This window comes from Sceloporus occidentalis, unplaced genomic scaffold (assembly GCF_023333645.1).
Source record: "Sceloporus occidentalis isolate IW3139 unplaced genomic scaffold, rSceOcc1.0.p SCAF_3, whole genome shotgun sequence".
Lineage (NCBI taxonomy): Eukaryota > Metazoa > Chordata > Lepidosauria > Squamata > Phrynosomatidae > Sceloporus > Sceloporus occidentalis.
In genome coordinates this window covers 100,996,695-101,019,601 of record NW_028316983.1, presented here as the reverse complement: position 1 = coordinate 101,019,601, position 22,907 = coordinate 100,996,695, and the positions used below count along the sequence as shown (strand labels likewise).

General features: G+C 41.5%; 1 protein-coding gene across 2 annotated transcripts in view; it reads right to left on the bottom strand.

The window, feature by feature from the left end:
- LOC149316489 (phospholipid phosphatase-related protein type 5) overlaps nucleotides 1-22,907 on the bottom strand; it is a 114,500-nt gene that overhangs the window by 38,031 nt on the left and 53,562 nt on the right. For both annotated transcript variants that reach the window (XM_089515651.1, XM_089515652.1), the window contains exons 2-3: nucleotides 18,523-18,655; nucleotides 16,563-16,813 (exon numbers count right to left, since the gene is read on the bottom strand). In XM_089515651.1, the coding sequence (XP_089371777.1) occupies nucleotides 16,563-16,813; nucleotides 18,523-18,655 (384 nt within the window). The remainder of the gene's footprint in view (nucleotides 1-16,562; nucleotides 16,814-18,522; nucleotides 18,656-22,907) is intronic.

Sequence of the window (22,907 nt, the reverse complement as noted above, 5' to 3'; positions counted from 1 at the left end):
AGGAGACCAGAATTCAAAGAAGATCTCATTTTCCCTCTATACCTCCAAGTAGATACAATAATCTTTACTGGGATGTGTGGGAGGGGAAGCTTGGACAGTTACCATGAAAAAACACTGTATGAAATTGTAATGTTTTGTAGTCTACACTAGTAAACTGTGAAGGTAGAATAGAATAGAATAGAATAGAATAGAATAGAATAGAATAGAATAGAATAGAATGTTTATTAAGGGACTGCAAGTGAAGGAACATTTAAAACCATTCGTCTCCTAGCCCCCCTCCCACATTCTTGATGAAAACTGCTCCATCAGACCACCCTCACACTGCTACTAGGTATAGACATGCAGCAGGCCAGAAGAGCAAGGAATGCCTCACGCTGTCCTTGCAAGTTGCTTCATTTGCTCCATACCATTTGCTTTGTACACACTGCAGAGATTGGAAGGGGGTGGGAGAGATCATATGCCTCCAGCAGGATACAAACAGCAAGATGACCCCAATAGCAGGTACTGCAGGGTTGTATAGGCATTGGCACTAACACAGAGGCAGCATCATTCCCCATGCCAGAAACTGTGTTTATGTGTGATGACAATTGGAGGGGGGGAGGGCTTGACAAATAAGAGTGGGAAAAGGGGAAAAGTCACTGGCTTGTTGTTAATTATGCTCTTCTTTTGAACCTGAGCCTGATTGTCCCTGTATGGCCAGCACTTCCAGTTGAAAAGTCCTTTACATCTTTTCATCATCCATCAAAACTGATTGGTGCTTCTAGTCCTTCTTGCTTGACTTTTGCTTTGCCCCTTTTCCTTCCCTTCCCGCTCCCCTGGACCTCAGTTTGGAATAAATACATGTTATTTTATTGATTGATTTATTTATTTTAAAAGACAGATCCCTGCTAGATTTTGCCTTTGGCCCTACCCACTGCCAGTACATTCTCCCCAACCACCTTCTCCTGAGGGAAACTCCTGGTCTTAAAAATGGTTGTTGGCCCCATCAGAAGAATGTTTCTTGCCTTTCACATTAGATATCACTTTGTAGGGCATCAGCTCCATCATAATTTAAGCCTCCGAGGAATGGAGCTGACCTGTGATGATGGCAAGATGTCTTCCTCAGAGGAACAGTACAGAAAGAAAAATCATTTTGGACCTGTGAATAATACAGGGGAAAGCACAGACATTTTCAATACAACTCAGTGAAAGTGGAAACAGGATGAACTTCTTTTTTTAAAAAAAAAAAATACTATTACTGATAAGACATAACCATCTATCTTTTTAAAAAACCCATAGTCCTATTATCAAGCAATACATATGATGGCATTTCCTCAAAATGATTCCTATGAGACCTCCGTATCTAGTTTGCATTGATGCTCATCCAGAACCTATTTATCACCCAGCTGTGTAGTGAGTAGATGGAAAGCAAAGGGGGTGGGTGGGAGGGAGGGAGGATGAACTGAAAGACTGCACCATCTGGGACTGAGGAAGAAGACAGTGTCATCACCGTATTGATCAGACTGCAGTGGAGATTATCCTGCGGTGTCCCAGCCTACAAGAGAAAGGGAATTGCAGAAGTTTGCACAAGTGGACTCACAGGGCAAAAGAGAGATTACTCAGTGATGTGAGCCAATTAGTGTTATGCCTCCTGCTCTTGTCCAGAATCACAACCAAGGCAATATGTCATAGTCAAGAAAGCAGCTAATATGCCAAGGACCTCTGCTCTTTTGCCATGGAGTCTAAGCAATAAACAAAACTGCCAAGAAGAGAAAGCGGTGTGTGTGTGCCCTATTCTTTCTTTCTTTTGTTCGTTCGTTCTTTTTGGGGATACAATTGGCCCTCCTTATCCACTGATTTTTTTATCCACGGATTCAAGCATCCACAAGCTTGGAAATATTTTTTAAAAATATAAATTCCAAAAAGTAAATTTTGATTTTGCCATTTTGACACCATTTTGCTATACTATTGTATTTAATGAGACATGAGCATCCACGGATTTTGTTATCCATGGGGGATCCTGGAACCCAACCCCAGGAGATAATAAGAACCCAGTGTATTAAACTGCAGGCAGATTGAGAGCCAGCATGGTTTGAGTGTTGGACTACAACTCTGGAGACCAATGTTTGATTCCCAGCTCAGCCATGAAACCCACTGGGTGACCTATGGCAAGTCACACCCTATCAGTCTCAGGGGAAGGCAATGACAAACCTCTTATGAACAAATCTTGTGAAAAAATCCCATGATAGGTTTGCCTTAGGGTTGCAATAAATCAGAAATGACTTGGAGGCATACAACAACAACAACAACAACAACAATGGCAAACAGGCAGATTATAAGTGGGAATGTTAGCCTTCCCTATCCCTCCTGCCTGTCCTTTACTTAAGAAGAAAGAGAGAGTGTCACTTTTCATTTTGTTATCCCTCGTTCATTCACCTTCCCCCATTGCTAGCAGTAAGAAGGATTCTGGAAAAGAGCTTGGTAAAAGTAATGTTGTTAATCTTTATGACTCATTAAAAAAAAACACCAATGAGTTACTTTTAGCAATTTAACGCCAGAGATGTTAGAGTTTTTAAAATTGCCATAACGTATTTTGGGGGACAGTTGTGTGGGGGAATTAGGAAATATTTTTTGTACTTGTCGTCGTCATCATCATCATCATCATCATCATCATCATCATCATCATCATTTTTAAAAAAGAATATTGGGTGGTGTTCCCTTGGTTGGTCACAAGTAAAGTAGATGCATTGAATAGATTGCTCAGTGGTGAGTCAGCATGTAGATAAATCCCACTGATTCAGTGGGTCTACTCTAGTCAAGACTAGCAACAGGATTTTGGTCATTAATTTAAAAGTTATTAACATGTTACTAACATGTAACATAATATTGTTTGTTGTTGCTGCTGCTGTTGTGTGCCTTCAAGTCATTTCTGACATATGGCAACTGTAAGGTGAGCCTACAATAGTTTTCTGAGGATAAGAGTGCCTGACCCAGTGGGTCTCCATGGCTGAGTGAAGAACTGAACCCTGGCCTCTAGAGTTGCAGTCCAATGCTCAAACTATCACACCACACTGGCTCACTACGAAATGCAGTGTAACATAGCATCTCACACTCACTTCATTGTTGTATATCTTCAAGTTGTTTCTGACATATACCCTCAAGTGAACTTATCATGGGGTTTTCTTGGCATGGTTCTTTCAGAGGGGGACATTGTTTTGAGTGTCACTTGCACATGGTCACCCAGTGGGTTTCCCTGCCTGACCAGGGATTCAAATCCTGGTCTACCAGTGTGCTAGTGCAATGCTCAAACTACTATAACATGCTGGCTCTCAATATAATGTATTATTTCTTAAATATTCGAAATAAATTACAGTCGGCCCAAATGCCCTTGCCAGGCGAGAAAACCCAGGTACAAAGGAGCAGGAGGGGTGGACACACACCCTTTCTGAACCGGGTGACACCCTAGTTAGTGATGCCACTGTGTATCAGTGCAACTGATACAGCAGTTCAGCCTTCCCAAAATGCTCTCTTCTGTTTTGACCATCACTAGGGTTGCCATATCCCGCCGGGGGGCGGGACTTTCCCGGTTTGGGGCGGGTCCGCACGGTCCCGCCCCGGTTTGGCCCGGCCCCCGGGACTCCCCCCCAACGATGGATGCCAGGCAGGGAAAGGAGCCTCGCCTCAGCGAGGCTCGTTCCCTGCTTGGCCTCCTCCACTGGGGACGGAGGCGGCCTGACAGGGGAAAAGGGCTTCGCCTTGGCGAGGCCCTTTTCCCCTGCTTGCCACCTCCTCCGCCGGCCAGGGAGGCGGCCTGACAGGGGAAAAGGGCTTCGCCTCGGCGAGGCCCTTTTCCCCTGCCTTGCCGCCTCCTCCGCCGGCCAGGGAGGCGGCCTGGCAGGGGAAAAGGGCTTCGCCTCGGCGAGGCCCTTTTCCCCTGCCTTGCCGCCTCCTCCGCCGGCCAGGGAGGCGGCCTGGCAGGGGAAAAGGGCTTCGCCTCGGCGAGGCCCTTTTCCCCTGCCTTGCCGCCTCCTCCGCCGGCCAGGGAGGCGGCCTGACAGGGGAAAAGGGCTTCGCCTCGGCGAGGCCCTTTTCCCCTGCCTTGTCGCCTCCTCCGTCGGCCAGGGAGGCGGCCTGACAGGGGAAAAGGGTCTCGCCTCAGCGAAGCCCTTTTCCCCTGCCTTGTTGCCTCCTCCGCCCTCCTCTCCTCCTCCTCCTCTTCTTCTTCCTCTTCTTCATTTTCTTCTTACTCTCCTCCTCTTCTTTTCCTCCTCTCTTCTCCTCCTCCCCCTTCTTCATCTTCTTCCTCCTCCTCTTCTTCTTCCTCTCCTCCTCCTCCTCCTCCTCCTCTTCTTCTTCCTCCTCTCCTCCTCCCCCTTCTTCTTCATCTTCTTCTTCTTTCCTCCTCCTCCTCCTCCTCCTCTTCTTCTTCCTCCTCTCCTCCTCCCCCTTCTTCTTCATCTTCTTCTTCTTTCCTCCTCCTCCTCCTCCTCTTCTTCCTCCTCCTCTTCTTCTCCTCTCCTCCTCCTCCTCCTCTTCTTCTTCATCTTCTCCCTCCTCCTCTTCTTCTCCACCTCCTCCACCTCATCCTTCCCCTGTTCCTCCCCTTTTTCTTCCTCTCTACTTCCTCTTCTTCCTCCTCCTCCTTTTCCCCTCTTCCTCCTCCTCTTCTTCCTCCTCTTCCTCCTCTTCTGGTTTTTGGCCAGAAAGGGAAGCACATTTCTGCCATCTGTCTAGGAATAATTGCAAATGTCCTCCATTTTGATCATGCCTAAGAAACATGCATTTATATGAAAAATTTTTCAAAAATAATCAATTTTTTGCATGCCCTCCATTTTTAAAAAATGGGTCCTACATTTGATCATTTTGTCCTACATTTGTCCTACATTTGTCCCTGTTTGGAAGTCCTGACTTATGGCAACCCTAACCATCACTCATTTCACACCTTTTAAAAAAGCTTTTAAAAGAGAACTTAAAAGAAGTTCAACACAGACATTCAAATATCCCTCACAAGAATCTGGCCTTGCCTTGAGTAATGGTACATAATGGAGAGAGTCTCCTTGGTCCCTGACAATTCCTAGCCTGCAGTGGTCATGATGGCAAAGAAATTGTCTAAGACAAAAAAAAACTTAACATTTCCAGGCACTGCTTCTCTTCCCCTTAATAAACAGTTAGTTTATGGCAAACCAGGAAAGGAAATACTGTACAGCCTAAAGAGAGTTTGACAACCAAAGGTTATATTTGCATCAAGCAAATTATTGTTAAGGCACTTCCCTCAGAGTTCAGCTCCTAAAGCAAATAAGTAGGTTTTCCTGATGATTCCTTACTCTAGAAGTGGCAACTTCAACCGGCTTGGGGGCAAATTTTCTGCCTGTGAACCTCTCTGGGGCCCCCACAGATTACCGAAACAACAACATTAGCACAGAAATAAAGAAAACAAAAAAGAGAAAGAAACAAACTTTAAAGTGGCTGGAAGGGCAGGTGCATGCCTGCAATGTATTTGGAAAGTGAATGGCTACTCCAGAAATCTTCCAGGACACACAGGTCACCTTTCCTTTAAGAGGAAAGGAGTGCCCAGGGGCAGTTTAAGCGATTTCAGGGCCTACTATAACAGCTTTGGGGTCTGCATTTTGTCCACCTCTGTCCCATTACTCACTCTCCAGAGACAGGTTTTAATTCAGCAAGTTAAACCATGGTTAAACCATGGCTTTCCTGTGTTTGAGAACTTAACCAAGGTTAAGGCAAGAAATCATGATCAGAATCAATCACAGTTTACAACAGCAGAGGGTCCCCTGTGTTTCTGCTAAAAAATATGGGGGGGAAAATATGTACCATAGAAATGAGAGTCCTAGGTGGAGCTAAAGATCTTCTGTTCCAAACCATAAGTAAAGAAACAACATTATTCAAAATCAGGATTGCTATGTTGGACCATCCATGTTAAACTGTGCCACATGTCTTATGTGCCTGTGGGTAAAGAATACTGTTAAAACCCAGATTTGGATGGCTTTATTCTTCATATTGTAGAATCAACTCTGTTAGTGTATTGCCTTTGAACGAAACAGATTCAACAGTGTTCTATATGTGGGACAGGATACACAACCTCCTAAAGCTCTTACAAAACTTTATTTTTCTCGAGAAATGCTAGTGGTGCTATTTTTTAAAGCAACAGTGTAAAATAGCCATATAAGTTTATAAATAGGCCATATAAAAGCTGTTAGTAGAAGTCTGCATATCCAGGAGAGAAAGTCAAAGTTACCATAGCAGCAGCCACCCACACTAAGCAGTGGCAGGAGAGAGACAGAGGAAAGGAAAGGGTATTGTTAGTAAAACAATATGCAAGGATATTTACACTTTAGAGACAATTAACAGGAGCAAAATGGTATGAAATATAACCTTTGTTTCCCTTTTCATTTAAGAGAGGCAATGTACAAATCCAGAGGGGGAGAGAGCCATACTATCAATTTTCTCATCCTCCAAGAAGCTTAGGCTGACAACAACCATCAGGCAAACTGGAATGAGAAACACTGGTCAAAATCCTAGATCCAGTGGCATTAACAGGATTGGTGACTCCCAGTTTAGGGGGACTGCTAAGGGGGGCAGCAGCAGTGGCCTCTCCCCCTACTGCTCACCTGTGTCTTTGTCACCAGTGTGACTTCCTCCCTGAACAGACAGCTGGGCCAGCGATGAAGCCATGTGGGGCACACTCATCCCTCTGCCACCTTCACCGCTACCTTGCCTCCCTCCCCTCGGCTCCCTCCCATCCGATGCAGGGTGGGATAACTGAGGGGTGGTGGCAACAGGTGCCTGCCCTATCCTTACCCCTCTTTCCCTCAGGGCTTTGTCACTTGCCTGGCTCCCTCCCCAGGAAGGAAGCCAGGCTGGCAAAAAAGCCACATGGAGGATGCTCACCCCTCCGCCACAGCAGGAGGAGGACCCCACCAGGGTGTCACCCCTCCTGTGGGGTGTCACCAGGTGTGGTCCACACTCCCTGCACCTGTCCAGTGACACCACTGCCCAGAGATATCATGGCCAAGAACAAATCTGCATCCAAATCTTTCATGTTCCACATCCACTAGCCTAGCTATCAAGTGAATCCAATCCAGCATTCTAAAAGGCCATGCCTAGCCATTGTTCTCTGCCTACAAAGAGACCTGTGTCCTCACTGGAATGGAGACATATTGGATTGCAAAAGTGGGGTCCCTTTTGAGATGCAAATGGACTTTAAATTTCCTGGACTTTGAAAAACTCCCTATTGCTGCATAGCCAGGAGGGGGAGAAGCCTGCCTGCAAAAGATACCCTCCCCATCATTACTAAAGATTGGAACAACATGCAGGCATCTGGCTAACCTCTCCAATTGTCTGGTATGTAACATCTTGCCTGATGAAGAAGACCATTGAGCTTCGAAAGCTTGCAACAAGTATATCGTGCATTTCAGTTGGCTAATAAAGGCATCACTGATGGATTTTTTTTTAGCCTTAGAAATGTGAGAGCATTGGGAGGAGGGAGGAGGCAGAAAAATTCAAGAAAAATATTTTTCCCCCTGAAGACTGTGTGTTTTTGTTTTTTTCCAGCAAAGGGGGAAACATGAAAAATGGATTATGGAATATTGTTTTAGAACAATGATTAAAATATGTAAGACAAGGTGTTTGTATACATCTTGTGAAATTATTTCTATATACTATGTAGCAATAAGGAGAATGTAAAACCACATATGGTATTGGATGACTGCAATTACTAGTTCTGGTTTCTTTTCTCCTCTCTCTCTCTCTTGCAGGTGATGCTTTATATCTACTTGATACGACAGAAAACTAGAAGAGACAATATTTTTGTTGTTTTACTCATGATTTCTATCGTTTTATAGCTATTATTTTTACTTCTCCAAAACTTACAAAACCAAAGACTTCCCTAACAGTTCAGAGCTTTGCAGTTCCATTAGTAAAACTTTAGAAATAAATCAATTTATAATTATTGTCAGAATAAATAATCAATAAGCAAAGAGGTCTGGCAAGATCCAATAGAAGAGCTATAGAGAAAAGTCTCAGAGTGTTGAAAAAGATGATTTGATTTTTACAAATAGTCCAATATGGTTTGGCCTAGAAATATTTGTGGCCTTCTGCTCAGGCTGTTAAAAGGTAAAGGAAAGAAAGGGGAAATGGTTGACTATTTTTTGGAACATAATCACTCCTTTATGGGTCTGTGCTTTAAGATTTTTTTCCCTCGGAATGAGAGAACGCTGTTTGAAAAACAAATGGATTGAATATTGAGACATGACATTTTAATCCCCCGTAATCTAATTGTATATTTAGGAGATTATCACATGGAGGCTTACTGTCCTTAAAACATGGCCAGATCAACATGAAGGTGTGATTGCTGGTCATGCTTGTCTCCCGTGATGAAATCGTCATGGAGATGTCCTGTCATTAAAGCGTTCATGGAGCCACCATTTCTCTGCATACAGAACTTCCTGTTATGCAGAGAAATGGCAGCTCTGCAATCACTTTAATGACAGGGCACCTCTGTGACGATTTCATCACTGGAGACAAGTGTGACTGGTGATCACACCCTCATGCTTTAGGGACGATCTAGCCACGTTTTAAGGACAGTAAGCCTCCATGTGATAATCTCACAGTTCATCCATCTTTTTTCTCATATCCTTGAACTTTCTACTCTACTGTAGAATTTTAAGGATGTCCTTAAAATACTCTGGAAAAAAATTGAACAGTAATGGTCTGCCTCCTACTTCTCAGTCTACCGGTTGCCAGGCATAAGCTTTGGAGACACTCTTTTTGGAATCGCTGCAGGGAGTTTTAAAGTGCTGCTTCCCAGAAGCAGCCCTCCCGGAGTTTTTTTTTTGCTGCTCTCAACACTAGAACTGGTGGTAATATGACTCTTCTGCTAATATGGTTCTTAATCCCTGAAAAAATAGGTATAGCTTAATTCAGGTCATGTCTACATGGGCCAGTTTAACTGGTTTCCCCCTATCCTTACTGCAACCTGGCCACATGATGCAGGGCCAAATCCTCAAGTCGAATGCAGAATATCTTCACGTGAATCCATTTCTGTACCAAATCCACCCCTTCTCTCCCTTAAATTGAAAATAAAGTTGAAATCTTACAACTTATAACTAATAAAGCTGAAAGTGTTGAAAACATGGAAGAGTAAAGCACTAATTCACACTAGTTTGTAGTTCAAAATTGCTTATCTAGTTTTTTAATCTTCAGGTCTTAAAAATCAGGGGGGAAAAGTGCTACGGAGATCCGCCCCCCCCCCCCCCCCACACACACACACACACTACTCTTCCATCTTATTACTTCCATCTGGAATACATTTATGAATCTGTGAAAAGGTTTTGGCGTATAAAAGGATGTGTCACAATGCCCACTTCGTTACATCTATTTTTTTTTTTTAAAAAAATCTTATTTGTACTTAATATAGGATAAGGGGAAATGATTCCACTTTGTTTTTCTTTAAATAAGCAATACTCAAAAAGCTGTTTACTGTAAGGAAAATGCTTTGACAAGAGTTCTAGAGACAAAGGTTGAGAAAGATCAATGCTATTTATTCATGGCCATCATATTCCTTCAACAAGAGCATATTTTTCAGGCTGCGCTGACCACCCATGTGCCTGCCCCACTGTCCATAACAGGAAAGGACAAGTGCTAAGCAACTCTGTTTTCTTGTTTGGCACAATCTAATATCTTCTAATAAAATTAGCAATCACCAAGCAGCATAGGATTTACATAGTGCATATGGAATTACAGCTGCCCCTCCAACTCTGCGGACTTGAAATCCACGGACTTGAAAATCCAAGGAGGGGCAACCACCATTAAATTTAATGGGGCATGCACCCACAGTGCACACCCTGCATACACGCTCCCCAGCCAAGCCTATGGGGCATGAATATGCATGAGAGCTGGAACTTGCAGGGGGGGAAATGGATCCCCCACAAATTCCAAGAGGGCACTGTATTTGTTTTGGAAGACAGAGGAAGAAATGTTATTCCCAATGCATTCTTCAAAGGGGAAATTGGTAGACTGTCTTGTGCCTATGCAGAATGTACATGAGATAATCCAGTGGTGTCACCCCAGTGCGGTAACTCATGTTGTCTCCTTAGGCAAGCAAACACACCAAATAAGACAATATGGAGAGAGAGCAAGAGAGGAGGGAAGAGGGCAGCAGAAGGAGAAGCAGGCAGGGAAGGAGACTTGTCATCCATTCTCCCACTGCTGACCACCTTACTGCCTTTCCCATCCAGGCCGAACTGCCTGGCACACACACCCAGCTGCCCTCCTCCACATGACATGGTGCCTCTGAAATTGGCATGGTGTGGCCACTGGCAGAAGTGGAATGCTATTACCAGCTGACAGTCCTTTCCAGGTCTGGCACGGCTGCTGAATATGAGTGGTTCCAGTGGTACTGGAAGCAGTGGTTCAATGCACTCCTCCCCTTCCTTCTTCCATCACCTCCTTTTCTTATACAACCAGTAGCCCTGACAGACCTGGAAGGGACTACCAGGTGGCAGCAGCACCACCCCACTTTCACCAGGGGCCAGTGGACTGCTTGCCCTCCAGTCCTACCCTTAGTTCCCTGTCTGAAAAGGAAATATGATTGGGCTCTTTACCATAAACCTGCAAGGTTTAAAATGTTGATCTTATAAAATTTTGGACTATGACTTCAGACGAAGGAGTGGAGTGGCTGCTTATCAAATTTCTACACAACAACAGTGGGAGCAGCAGTAACACCAAGAATATAATAGCTGCATGATTCAAAATGATTTTGGCAGGTTGCAATGCCAATTGCTGGATCCTGGGCTGAATCCAGGATAAAGATCAATAGAGATAAATATACAGTTTGGCATTTAGAAACAAAGAATCAAAGCCCCAGGAGCAGACCTGGCTTAGCAGAAGCATACATGAAAAGGATCTAGGTGTCTTAGTGAATCACCAGCTGAGCATGAGCCAGCAGTGGCTAAAAAAGCAAATGCAACCTTTGGCTGAAGAAACAGTAGCTCAGAAGTAATAGCTCCACTCTATTCTTCACTGATCAGCCTACATTTGGTGTACTGGATCCAGTTCCGGATGCAACGTTTTTAAAGGGGCATTAACAAACTAGAGTATTTCCAAGGACTGTGACCAGGATGGTGAGGGGCCTGGAAACTGTATACAAAACCTAAAAGAAACAGTTGAAATAGCGGGGTCTGTTTGGTCTAGGGAAGAGAAAACTGGGAGGAGAAATTACAGCAGGCTGTATTCTGCTGCTCCAAAGGCCAGGAAGATAATTTCAGCTAAGCATTGTGAGAAGCTTCCTAATGGTAAGTATGTTTAAACCTGTTCCATTTCCATAAGTCTGTCAAGGCTCCTTCTTCCAGCACAAAAAGGAAGAAACAGATGATCTAGAAATCTGGCCACCACAGCCTTTGGTTGGATACTATGGCACAATAGCACACTGAAGTAAATGGTTGGTGGGCCTGCAACCCTAGCTAACTGCCATAACAAATTGCAACTGAAGACATATTTTTCAGTTTTCTTGTGATACTGACAGGAATGCATATCCTTAGCCATTATCCGGACCCACACAGCACAATAGTTTCCTTAGCATGATAAGTATCTCTGCATCAGAACCACAATTAGCTTATCAAAACAGTGACTCTCTTGCTCTTGTGTGCAAAATGAACTCTGAGAGCCAATTGGTTCCAACTGTGTCATTCTCCTAATAGAGCTGTTTCTGTTAGCAGGACTGAAAGGGAGGTGATGCCCTTAGAAAACACTTCAGAAGAAATTTTCAGCACTCAGAGAGGAGAGGGGAAAGGGGGGAAAGTCCCATTGTTCTAGCAGAGTCCTATAAGAGCAGTAGCAGATTTAACCTGAAGTCTTTGTTGTGGTGTTAGTTACTGGTTTAAATTGATTTCAGTGGGAAATTGGGCATTCATTTTAGTTTTATTTCCTACTCTAAACCATCAATGCAGGAAAGCCTTTAAATCCTAATATATATTTGAAAGGAAGATTGACGCAGTAGATAGATAACTGTGGGTATAATTACAGATATAGCTCAAGATATACACATGTACATATAGTGACACACACATTGTTGAATGAGTAAGCCTGGAATTAGAGTTCCTTTTATCAGCTTCTCATCAGTTGTCTTCCAGCTGATGCAGATGTAAGGCTTTCAACCTACAAACCTAAATGAAGTGTACATCAGAGTCCTAACTGATGATCATATTGCCCTGATTGTATAGAAGAAGCACTGATGTCAACTTCAGTGTTGTCATGTCACCTTCTCAAGGCCTTTTCCCCCACTCATGTGGAAGATTTAGATTATGGCTGGGACTCTGCATAAAACCAGGCCAGCAGAAACAAGGCGAAGCTGCATGAAATCAGTTATATGTGGCTTCTCTGTAGCACAGAATAGTCATTAAGGAGGCAGCTGGAGGAAAATTCCCTCTGATGGGATAAAAACATGCCCATGCTTAATCTGAGGACAAATGCAACCTGACACCAGATGAATCTCTTACATCTCCCCTTAGAGTGCAATCCACACACACAAACACACCAAAGTAAGTTCCATTAAGGCTGCTGCCACACTGCAGAAATAAAGCAGTTTGACATCATGACTCCATAACTGCCATGACTCAATGTTATGTAATTCCAGAATTTGTAGTTTGGTGGAGCACTTCAGCTCTCTGATAGGGAAGGATAATTAGCTCACAAAACTACAAATCCCTGAATGCCATAGCATTAAGCCATGACAATTAAAACAATGTCAAACTAAATTAGTTCTGTAGTTTGATGACAGCCTCAGTTCACTGTGGTTTATTTCCAACAAAATAGGTACAGAATCATAGCCTTAAGGCAGTTATTTTAGCCCATGTGAAGGACTAATGTACAAATAAGGTGAAACAATAAGTTAACAAAGCATGATTCATGGCTTGTTATGATGTCACCTGAACCATAAACTCATCTCATCACAGAAGACATGTGAAGGACAGAGTTGAACAGACCACAAGGCAAGTATGACATTTCTCTTTGGATGAATTTACAGATGTAAACTCTTGGGCACCATAAGAAGTTGCGAAGATGTAAGCCACATGCTTAAATCACAGATGCTTGCCCCAAGGGTCCTTAAGCTACCCTAGGGAAAAGGCAATAATTAATACAAAACATTTTTGCATGGCATGGAGAAGCCCCCTTAAGCACAGAGAATTGACTGAAATTTCCATTGTGCAAAGGACTACTTTAAGGTCAAAACCCTCTAAACTATTCAAGGTGCATCTTTCTCACTGAGAGTGAGGAAGGAAAGAGGAAAGGAAAGGAAAGGAAAGGAAAGGAAAGGAAAGGAAAGGAAAGGAAAGGAAGAGGGCATTGAAGGTTTTTGACCTTGTATAGCTTGGACAGGCTTTCAAATTCTTTACATGACTGATCCTTACACAGATTGAGGTCAGAAAGACATTAATAAGGAGCTTATATGTTCCCAAGAAATTGGTCACACTCTCTTGGGTGTACATTTATTTATTAGAGCTAGTGATGGATGAATCAAGTTCAAGTTCACCCTAGTTTTCATGTGCCTTCCAGAACTTAAATGTTTCATCCTGTTTCTGCCATCAGTTTGCCATCATAAAACAATCTGCATAACATTCATACACTCACTCACAGCATTTCACAAAACAACACTTCTAATGTACACAATTTCCCAAATGATTTCCCATTATATAGCCCATTTCTACATACAATTTTGCCTAATTTTGGAGCATACATTGACCTATTATACACATTTTTGTGTATATTTTTAATTTTTTTACAAAGTGTATCACAGCAGTCTGACAGTTGTGGGAAATGCTCTATAACTGCATTTTGGTTTCATGTGTAAGTTTGGGGAAAGCAAATTTGGTAAGTTCTTAAATGCAAGTCAAACAAACATGCCTAATTACTGCTATATGCAACCTTTGCTTCATTAAAGAAATATTGTGCAGAAATTATATCATATTCACTGACCTGATTAGACTAGAAGACTGCATTCAAATAGCACAAGTCTGATAATATTTTTAGTACGACAGCAGTATCTTACAGAATCAGGGAGTTTCTAGTTTGGTGAGTTAGTCATAAATTTCTAGTGCACCCCCCTGCAGCATTAGATCTCTCTCTCAAAGAATTCTTAGTATTTTGTGAAATTATGAATTCTAAGATGCCATAAGACAGAACCATGGCAGCTGAAATGGTATTAAACTGTTGTAATTGTATTATGCATCACAGGCCTTCAGGACATATTCTGGAACACACATAGACACAACATTCCACTAACTGAAATGTATTTCTTATAGATATTCAAGTAGAAAAGTTTGCAGTAAAACATTCAGATCATCCCTGAATGAACTCCCTCTTAGAATGTGCAATCTGTCAAAGACAGTTGGCCATTCATATCCATGGAATCCTTTCCCACAGATTCAGCCACCCACAGCTTGAAAGTATTCAAAAAATATATAAATTCCCAAACACAAACTTTGATTTTTCCATTTCCTATATGGGACACCATTTTATGATGCTACTGTATATATAATAGGCCTTGAGCATTCGCAGATTTTGGAATCCACAGGGGGTCCTGGAACCAACCCCAGCAGATGCAAAGGGCCCAATGTACATAATAATTCTCCTGTTGAATTCTAGCCTCTTGAACTGCAGTTCTATATTCAAGTCTCCATCTCCAGCATGCAGTCAAATTTTGGAAAAGTAACTTCTTTGGACTACTACTAGATAAGTTTATTTGTATAGTGTATGCCATTACAAAAAGTAATCCACATAAAGCATAAAATATAAACATCAAATACATTGTAAAAATAATACATTGCATTACAAAGTTAAAACCATCTTTGAAAAACAAACAAACCTTGAGGGCTCAGATGAATCTCCATAGGCGCAAGGACCAGATACACTAAAACTATACAGCATTGGTTTGCAAAGCTGAGGATATTCATGAACAATTGAGGTTCAAATCTATCCTGTAACCCAACCATCATTTTTACAAAGCTTCCTCCTTATAACTGATGCTTTAAAAGCAAAACAGGCTGCCTCTTCAGAAATGCTTGGATCGGTGACCCCAAGTAAAAATTTGATCCAATATGAGTCAGAGTTATTTGGTACGAACCCTAAGTCTTTGAATAAGGCATTTCTTGTATCTCTATAAATTGGGCATTCCAATAAGTAATGAGTTAGATCTTCAACTGAGTGGGAGCCACATGGGCAGACTCTTTCTTCCCAGATGGTCCTTTGATAATGCCCTTGCACCACCGCAGTGGTCACTGACTGACAACAAAGGGCTGTGAAGGCTTATCTCTGTTTGGAGTTGAGTTATACTATTTAGATATGGTGGGTAACTTGTTTGGAAAGGGAGTTTGGCATACCAAGGAGCACATTTTGATAGGCCAACAGAGGTACAATCTAACTGAAAGTCTTGTTTCAGAATATGGGGCATCATATATTTTACAGCTCTACCATAGTTTAAAGAGCACAGTGAGGTTTGAACTACTATAATTCCACCATCCAGCATGGTCATCTGATGAAAATGTTCTTCCTCTGAATCTTCTGAATCCAGTATGGGGAAGGAGAAGAATTAGAGACTTCCAAAATGCCTTCTAAAGTAGTACTTAGTAAGGCTAGGCTTATGCAGGTGGGAGGGAGAGGGGAAGGAACTGTAGCAATTTCTTGATGATCCTGCAGTCCTTTGAAAAGCCTGCACTTAGGAGTCGGGGGAACCCTTGAAACCAGCATTTAGGATAGTAAATCTCAACTTCTACAAGTCCTGCCAAATGTTAAAAACAATGAAGCAGTTTTTTGTAGCTTTGAGATCCAGACTGCATGTACCCCAACCTCCAAGATACATTCAGTGGGCCATCTTACACAGGATAAAGGAACAATAACTCAACCTCCTGGGATGGAACATACAGAAGGCCTGAATTCCTAATGCCTCATACTGAAACTAAACCCTATTTGGCATATTCCTGTTTACTTCAACATCTGAGTCCCAGTTTTGGCAACGCAAGTATGATGCAGCTTAATCCAGACAGGATGCAAGCATTCTCAGTCACATGAGTGGAGATCAAGGAGGAGAGATTCGCTTGTACCGAATGGGATTACACTTCCCCAGAAATACAGGTTTGTGGTTTGACTGTACTTCCAGATTCAACCCTAAGCCTAGAAGTCCAGGTTTTGCAAGGCAAGAAGGGCTTTTGCACAATTAAAAGAAGTGTGATAACTGTGCCAGTTTTGGAAGTGTCTGATCTGGGCCTGGTGACACTGTCTTTAGATAGATCCCATTTGGATTACTGTAGCGCATTCAGTGTGGCAGTGACTTTGAAAAGTCCTCAGAAAAGTGCTATCGGTGTTCAGTGTGAATACCACCTTTGATTCTAACTGCCTCACCATTCCTAGCCTGGGCAACATAGGCTAGAAAAGTCCATTATCAAATTCTAACAACTGCAGAACTGTCATGTGCAACAAATAGGTCACAGTGTAATCAGTTATAGTAAATTGGGGAGAACATAAAAGACCTATTGCCACAAACATCACTGAACATGTGTATCTGATTTACTTACGGCCAGATATGTTGCTGCATATACACTCAGTGCTGCCTCTTTGGATGGAAATGTTTTTCTGGCTTTCATGATGAGATCTGGGTTTCCAGAGCAGGCCTCTGCACCAGTGATGAACTGCGTAAACTGCTGACACCCAAGAGCAGTGTAGTTGGGTTTGCAAAGTGCAAGGAAATATGGTGCAAGATTGCCAGTTACAACTTGTCCAGCATTTACAAAGATATCCGTTGCAAAAAGTCCAAATGCGTAAATGCCTAGTAAAAGCGAAAGAAAAAGGGATAGTTAATTTCATACATGAAATATTACACATGTGAGCAATGGCAGCTTCTCCATATAAGTGCTATGCTGCCCAAGGAACAAGCAATAATGATACCACTGCAGAATATTGGAATTGTTGGAAGTACTGAATAGTACTAGTGAGGCACATTGTAGTAAATGAACAACAGGAAATCCAGCGTTGACACATAACTAGAAAGGGAATGGGTATATAAGGGCTGAAATATATTGGAGGAAGTATAAAATTTGGTTACCAAATACGTTTGGTTGTGATGGGAGTTTTTTGCTCTCTGGAGCAGAAAAGGCTGATGGTTTCTAGTCAGTGGGGTCATGAATCTGATCTGAGTTTTAGTTTGTGATCTTTAATACTGTAATACTGTAAAACTTTAATACTTTAAAACTGTAAGTGTAGCAGTAATTTTTAGATTTAGATTATGTTTTTAAACTTTTGTATGTTTTAAATTTTAACTTTGTAGTGTTCTAATTAGGTTATTTTAATTGTCTTTTAAAAATTTGTTGTAATGCATTTTTATATTGTGAGCCTCCTTGGGTCCCTTTTTAGGAGAAAGGCAGCATAGAAATAAAATAAATAAACAAATAAATAAATGGGAAACTGGGGCGGGGGACAAAATGGGGGTAGTACGGGGTTCTGTGGTGCTAGTGGGGGGTATTTTTGAATGTGAGGGCAAAATTTGCCTGAAAACTAGGAGGGGTTTGGGGGCTTCAGAAGCTGCAGAAGTGATCCAGAGATTGTGCTCTGTGCATCCCTAGATTACATCCTAAAAACCCCAGGCCCTCAATGATACACTCAACTCTAGATCTCAGAAAAAGCGTGGCAACGCTGGAGGAGTCTCTATAGTGAAATAATAACCCTGATTGCCTGACACATCCACAAAGCTCTTTAGTCAGTTTTTTCGGTCAGTTTTAATTTTAATTATAATCCAAGATATATGATGTTAAATCACCACTCAAATGTAGCTGTTAACAGTGCCAGTCTAAAAATCAGAAGAAACAGACTGAAATTTCCTTTCAGCCAGGAACCTCATGGTGTGAAAATCAGTAGCCTGAAATGTAATATTTAGGATTAATGGACAGAGAAAAGCTGTTCATAAATATTGTGTTGTATTACTGTCTAACTCTGATGCAAAATCAATAAAAATCAGCGTAGTGGCTGTTGTCAGTGAATCCACTGTCACTAATATCAGTGAGTGGTAATCCAAGCTGTTATCCAAGGTCCTGAATTTATTCAGGGAGGAAGGGCAAGAGATGAATCTCTATGTTGATTAGCAGAACTCCCAAAACATTTACTTTCTAATTCTATTTTTGCCTCTTATATATCTTCTTGAGCCAGCATGGAGTAGTGGTTTGAGTGTTAAATGGCAACTCTGGTTCAATTCTCTGCTAGTCCAAGGAATCCCAATGGGTGACTCTGAATGTGTCCAGGTTGGCCTTAGAGTTGCCATAAATTGGAAATGACATGATTATTGTTATTATAAAGGCATCAGATCCAGTCTGATCTTGTAAGCTAAGCAGGGTCAGCCTTGGTTAGTACTTGGATGGGAGACAAGCAACAAATATTAAGTTCTGTAGGCTATATTTCAGAGGTAGGAACTGGCAAAACTAGGTGACACACGCACACATGCACACAATGCATAAACATTTGAAAGTAAACACACAATATTCTTACCAAGGAATCTGACAGTCCTGCGCACCAGTGGGTTTATATAGCAACAGTCTCCGGTTAATATTGTTTTTTCTTGGTTTTCAAAATCCCGTGTGGCCATCTGTAAGCAAAACACTGCTGTTTCTCCAACAATTATCTTGAAAGGAAAAAATAAAGAAGAAAAAGAAAATGTCAGATTTCAGTAAATACAAGAAAGCCTAATAATAAAGAAACACTTAAGTCCGCTTGTGAGGGAAAGACACCATATGGCTCATTTTAGTTTGTTTGCATAAAGGGGGAATTAAATTTCACAATATTATCCCAGAGAACCCTGAAAACAACTGTCTTGCATTACCCTTGAAAAATGTATGCATACAGGCTATATTAGAGTTACCAGATTTCAGAGCCTGAATCCTCTTCTTCAGTTCTTAAAACAAAGGGGAGAAATCTCAGGGCAAGAGTGGCATCTTTAAGACAAGGTACTTTTAATTTGAAGGGCATGCTCTGTGCAACATTTTTGCCTGCAGTCATTTAGTTTTATTCAAATTATAAATACATCATGGCTATAAAGCCTGCATGTGCAATTTGAAAGCAGCAGATCCCATCTTATATTGGAAGATAAAGCAGGGTCAGGCCTGGTTAGTACTTGGATGCAGGACACCAGGAGCTGTAGGCTATATTTCAGAGGAAGGCCCATCAAACCATCTCCTTGCTTAAGAATATCCTCTGAAATACATGTGGTCACTCTAAATGAACAAGTGACTTGAAGGCTAACATACACACATGGAAAGGGTAAGTCATCATGGAATTATGGGCTTCGTGGAATTATAGGAAGAAAGTTTTTACAAGATTAGAGGTAACCTCTATCATTCTTAGTCACCTTGACTATTACTGTATGGTCAGAGACAGATATGAGATAACAGCCAAATGAGAAGCAAAGCTTTCTACTTCACTTGCTGAATGTCCAAAGTTCCTCTCTGACTAAACAATGTAGTAGAGGTATCTGCTGTTTTTACATATGCATCCACAAGACTTAACAAAAGTATCAATAATTAAGGTCCAGAGGCTTACTCATATATTCCACTCTGCCATGGGAACATCCTAGGGAATCTTGGGGTTTGTAATCTGGTGAAACACTAGATCTCTCTAGTTACAAATTCTAAATGTCCCTCTCTAAACTGCCAGTCCCAGGATTCCATGTACAGTACTGCGAATGGCCCCCTAATCCAGGAAAGTGAGGACATTAGCAAAATATAAAGCTCAGTTTTGTTGTTGGTTGGCCTGTGTTCATTCACTTTGTGACCCTATGAGTCTATCTATCTTACAGAATTATAGCAGTTTGATGCCAGTTTAATTGTTATGGCTCCACCTTGTGAAATCCCGGGATATATAGTTTGGTTAGGTATGTAATTTTGTCCCAGGAGAGTTGTAGTCCCCTCTCCCAAATGACATTACTACAACAACTCTCCAGCAGAAAATTCTAAATCCCAGGATTCTGTAGCATGGTGACATGTCAGTTAAAAGGGTATCATAGTCTGATAACCATATAACTAAGATACACTTTGTAGACAGACATTCTACCACGTTTTGTTTGATAATATACAGCCCGGATGGAAAACACTGGCTAAAATTCTAGATCAGCTACTTAGTTAAATATTCTTGCAGTGCCTACTGCCCAATTAAGCAAGAGCTGGAGGGGCCAGGTCAGGAGCAACAGCAGCTACTGTCCAGTAAGCAAGACTGAAGGATTGTTATGATCTTTACATATTCTCTATACTATAGGCATGATTATTAGTACATACGTATCATGAATATGACTCAGTTACAGATGGGTTACTCTAGGTTATGCATTAGTAACTGCAATTGTGAATTCCAGCCTCCCTCACTCTTTCTGTTTTAAAAAAAGAACCCTCTTACCCCTTAGTACATTTTGAGAATTTTGGTACTTGTAGAAAGTTTACAACACCTGGTCATAAAGACATAATGCAGCATACAACTTGATACACTGAAAGCATGCAGCAGTAAAACTCAGCAACTGATATGGATAAGCTATTAAAAGGAACCAAATACACACTGCAGTAGATTACTAAAAAAAAAATGAAAGCTAAAAAAACACCCAACAGCTTGTAAAGACTTATAATGGAAATGATTCTTGGAGGGAAAATGACACTTCATAGGATATCACATATTTATAGGATACTGCAAGCAAATTGTGTTAACATACAGCATTTTGATTCAAAGAGACATTTCTGAGTGCATACACTTTACACCCTCATTCTACCATTTGAAATATTTGTAGATACACTTTTAAGGTTTATGAGAGCCAGAATGATGTAGTGGTTTGGGTGATGGGAATCAGGGCTTGATTCTCCGACTGGGCATGGAAACTCACTGGGTGATTTTGGTCAAGTCACACACTCAGCCTTAGAAGAAAGCAAAGGCAACCCCACTCTGAACATGTCTTGCCAAGAAAACCCTGTGATCGGTTTGTCTGAGGGATATTAGGAATCAGAAATGACTTGAAGGGACACAACAACACTTTAAGGATTTTAGCTATTCATTCCTTACACTCCATTCTTAAACATACAGCACAAAGTCCAGGAGGTTCAGATGGGCTGTCAAAATGGCCAGATGGGTCACATACCTGTGAGTAATTAACCCAGCTGTATGAATGGCTGAGAAATGATCAAATTTTCTATGAAAAGATAACTTTCATGCTGCCAAAAGAGCCAGACGATCAGCCCTTCCTATATGCCTGAGAATCATTAACTGGCTTCATCCACACTGCAGAAATAATCCAGGTTGACACCATTTTAACTGTGCTGGCTCAGCACTATGTAATTCTGGGAATTGTAGTTCTGTGCAACATTTAGCCTTCTCTGTCAGAGAGCTCTGGTGCTACAACAAAATATAGTTTCCTGAATTCCACAGCATTGAGCCAAGGAGGTTTTTGTGGTGTCAACCTGGATTATTTCTACAGTATGGATGCAACCACTGATAAACAGCTCCAACACAATTGGTAAGACAGCACATGAAGGACACCGTCGTGTCAAGTAAAAGACCAGCAACAAAATGTTCAGTTTGAGTGTTGGGAAATATAATATCCTCATAACAGAAGGGGTGATAAAGTATCTGGATCCCACTGAAACCAATCATAACAAAAGGTACATGGATTACACAGTGCTATATACTGTTTGGAAGAAAACCACAGACATAAAGGGATTTCTGATTTGTGAGCCTTTAAGACCAGGGTTTTTAAAGCTTTGCTATTTTCAAGTAAGCTAGAAAGAGGGATCAAAAAAGAGACCAAAGGTGTGTGTGGGGGGGGGGGGGGGGGATGCATAATTTATTGATTGTAGTTGTTTCCACACAAAATTATAGAAACTCTGAAGCAAAAGATCTTTGAAGTCTGAATAGAACAAACACATTTACCACTGTACAATGTAAACACATACAATACAGTGATAAAAAACTTATTTTGTCACCTGCCTATCATGCTTGGAGCTCCAACTCCTCCGCCTGCATTCTTTTTATGAAAATATGAATCAAAGCAAAGGACATCAGTAAAACTGCAAGTGAGTCAGAATGATGAAAATGGTAAAAAGTTTTTGTATATCCATCCCTACAGTTTTCATTTAAAAAAAAATAACTTTAAATGTGCACAGGGAGCTTGTGCACCCTTGAGACATGGAAGATTTTCACATAAGAAAAGGTGACAGGAGCATAGCTGTGCAAAGATTTTCAGACAATGTCGCCTGACATTGCGATAATCGCATCATTATCCCGTGAATAAATTCTAGCGCTGCTATGCTCCCATCACTTTTTGCTGTGTGAAAATCTAAGTGTGTGAACGAAGTTATAGCGTTATGCTACAATTTCCTTCAGACAGTTAATTTCAAAGCTGCTACAAGATCCCTTTGCATACTGATATTCCAGGCTATGGTTCGAAACACACTGCAGAAATAATCCAATTTGAGACCGCTTTAACTATCCTGGCTCAACACTGGGAAATTCTGGGAACTGCAGTTTTGTGAGATATTTAGCCTTCTCTGTCAGAGAGCTCTGGTGCCACAACAAACAACAATTCCCAGAATTCCCTAGCATTGAGCCAAGGCAGTTAAAGCGGTCTCAAGGTTGATTTTTTCTGCAGTGTGTTTTAGATCTATCAGTGTACTTTATTTAAGTGTAGTCATTAATTGAAACCTTGAGTGATGTCTTGTCAGTATTACACATTCCAAGGATATTTTTACTCTCCAATCTACTCCCCCAAAACTGTGGAGAACAACACTGGTAATTTATGTGCTACACAATATAGACAAAGCAGAGGGAGAAACGAATGAAATGAAGGGTATTCATTCTGTAGCTTGAGGGAAACCCAGAGTTTAATGGATGGACTGGCTCCAAACAGT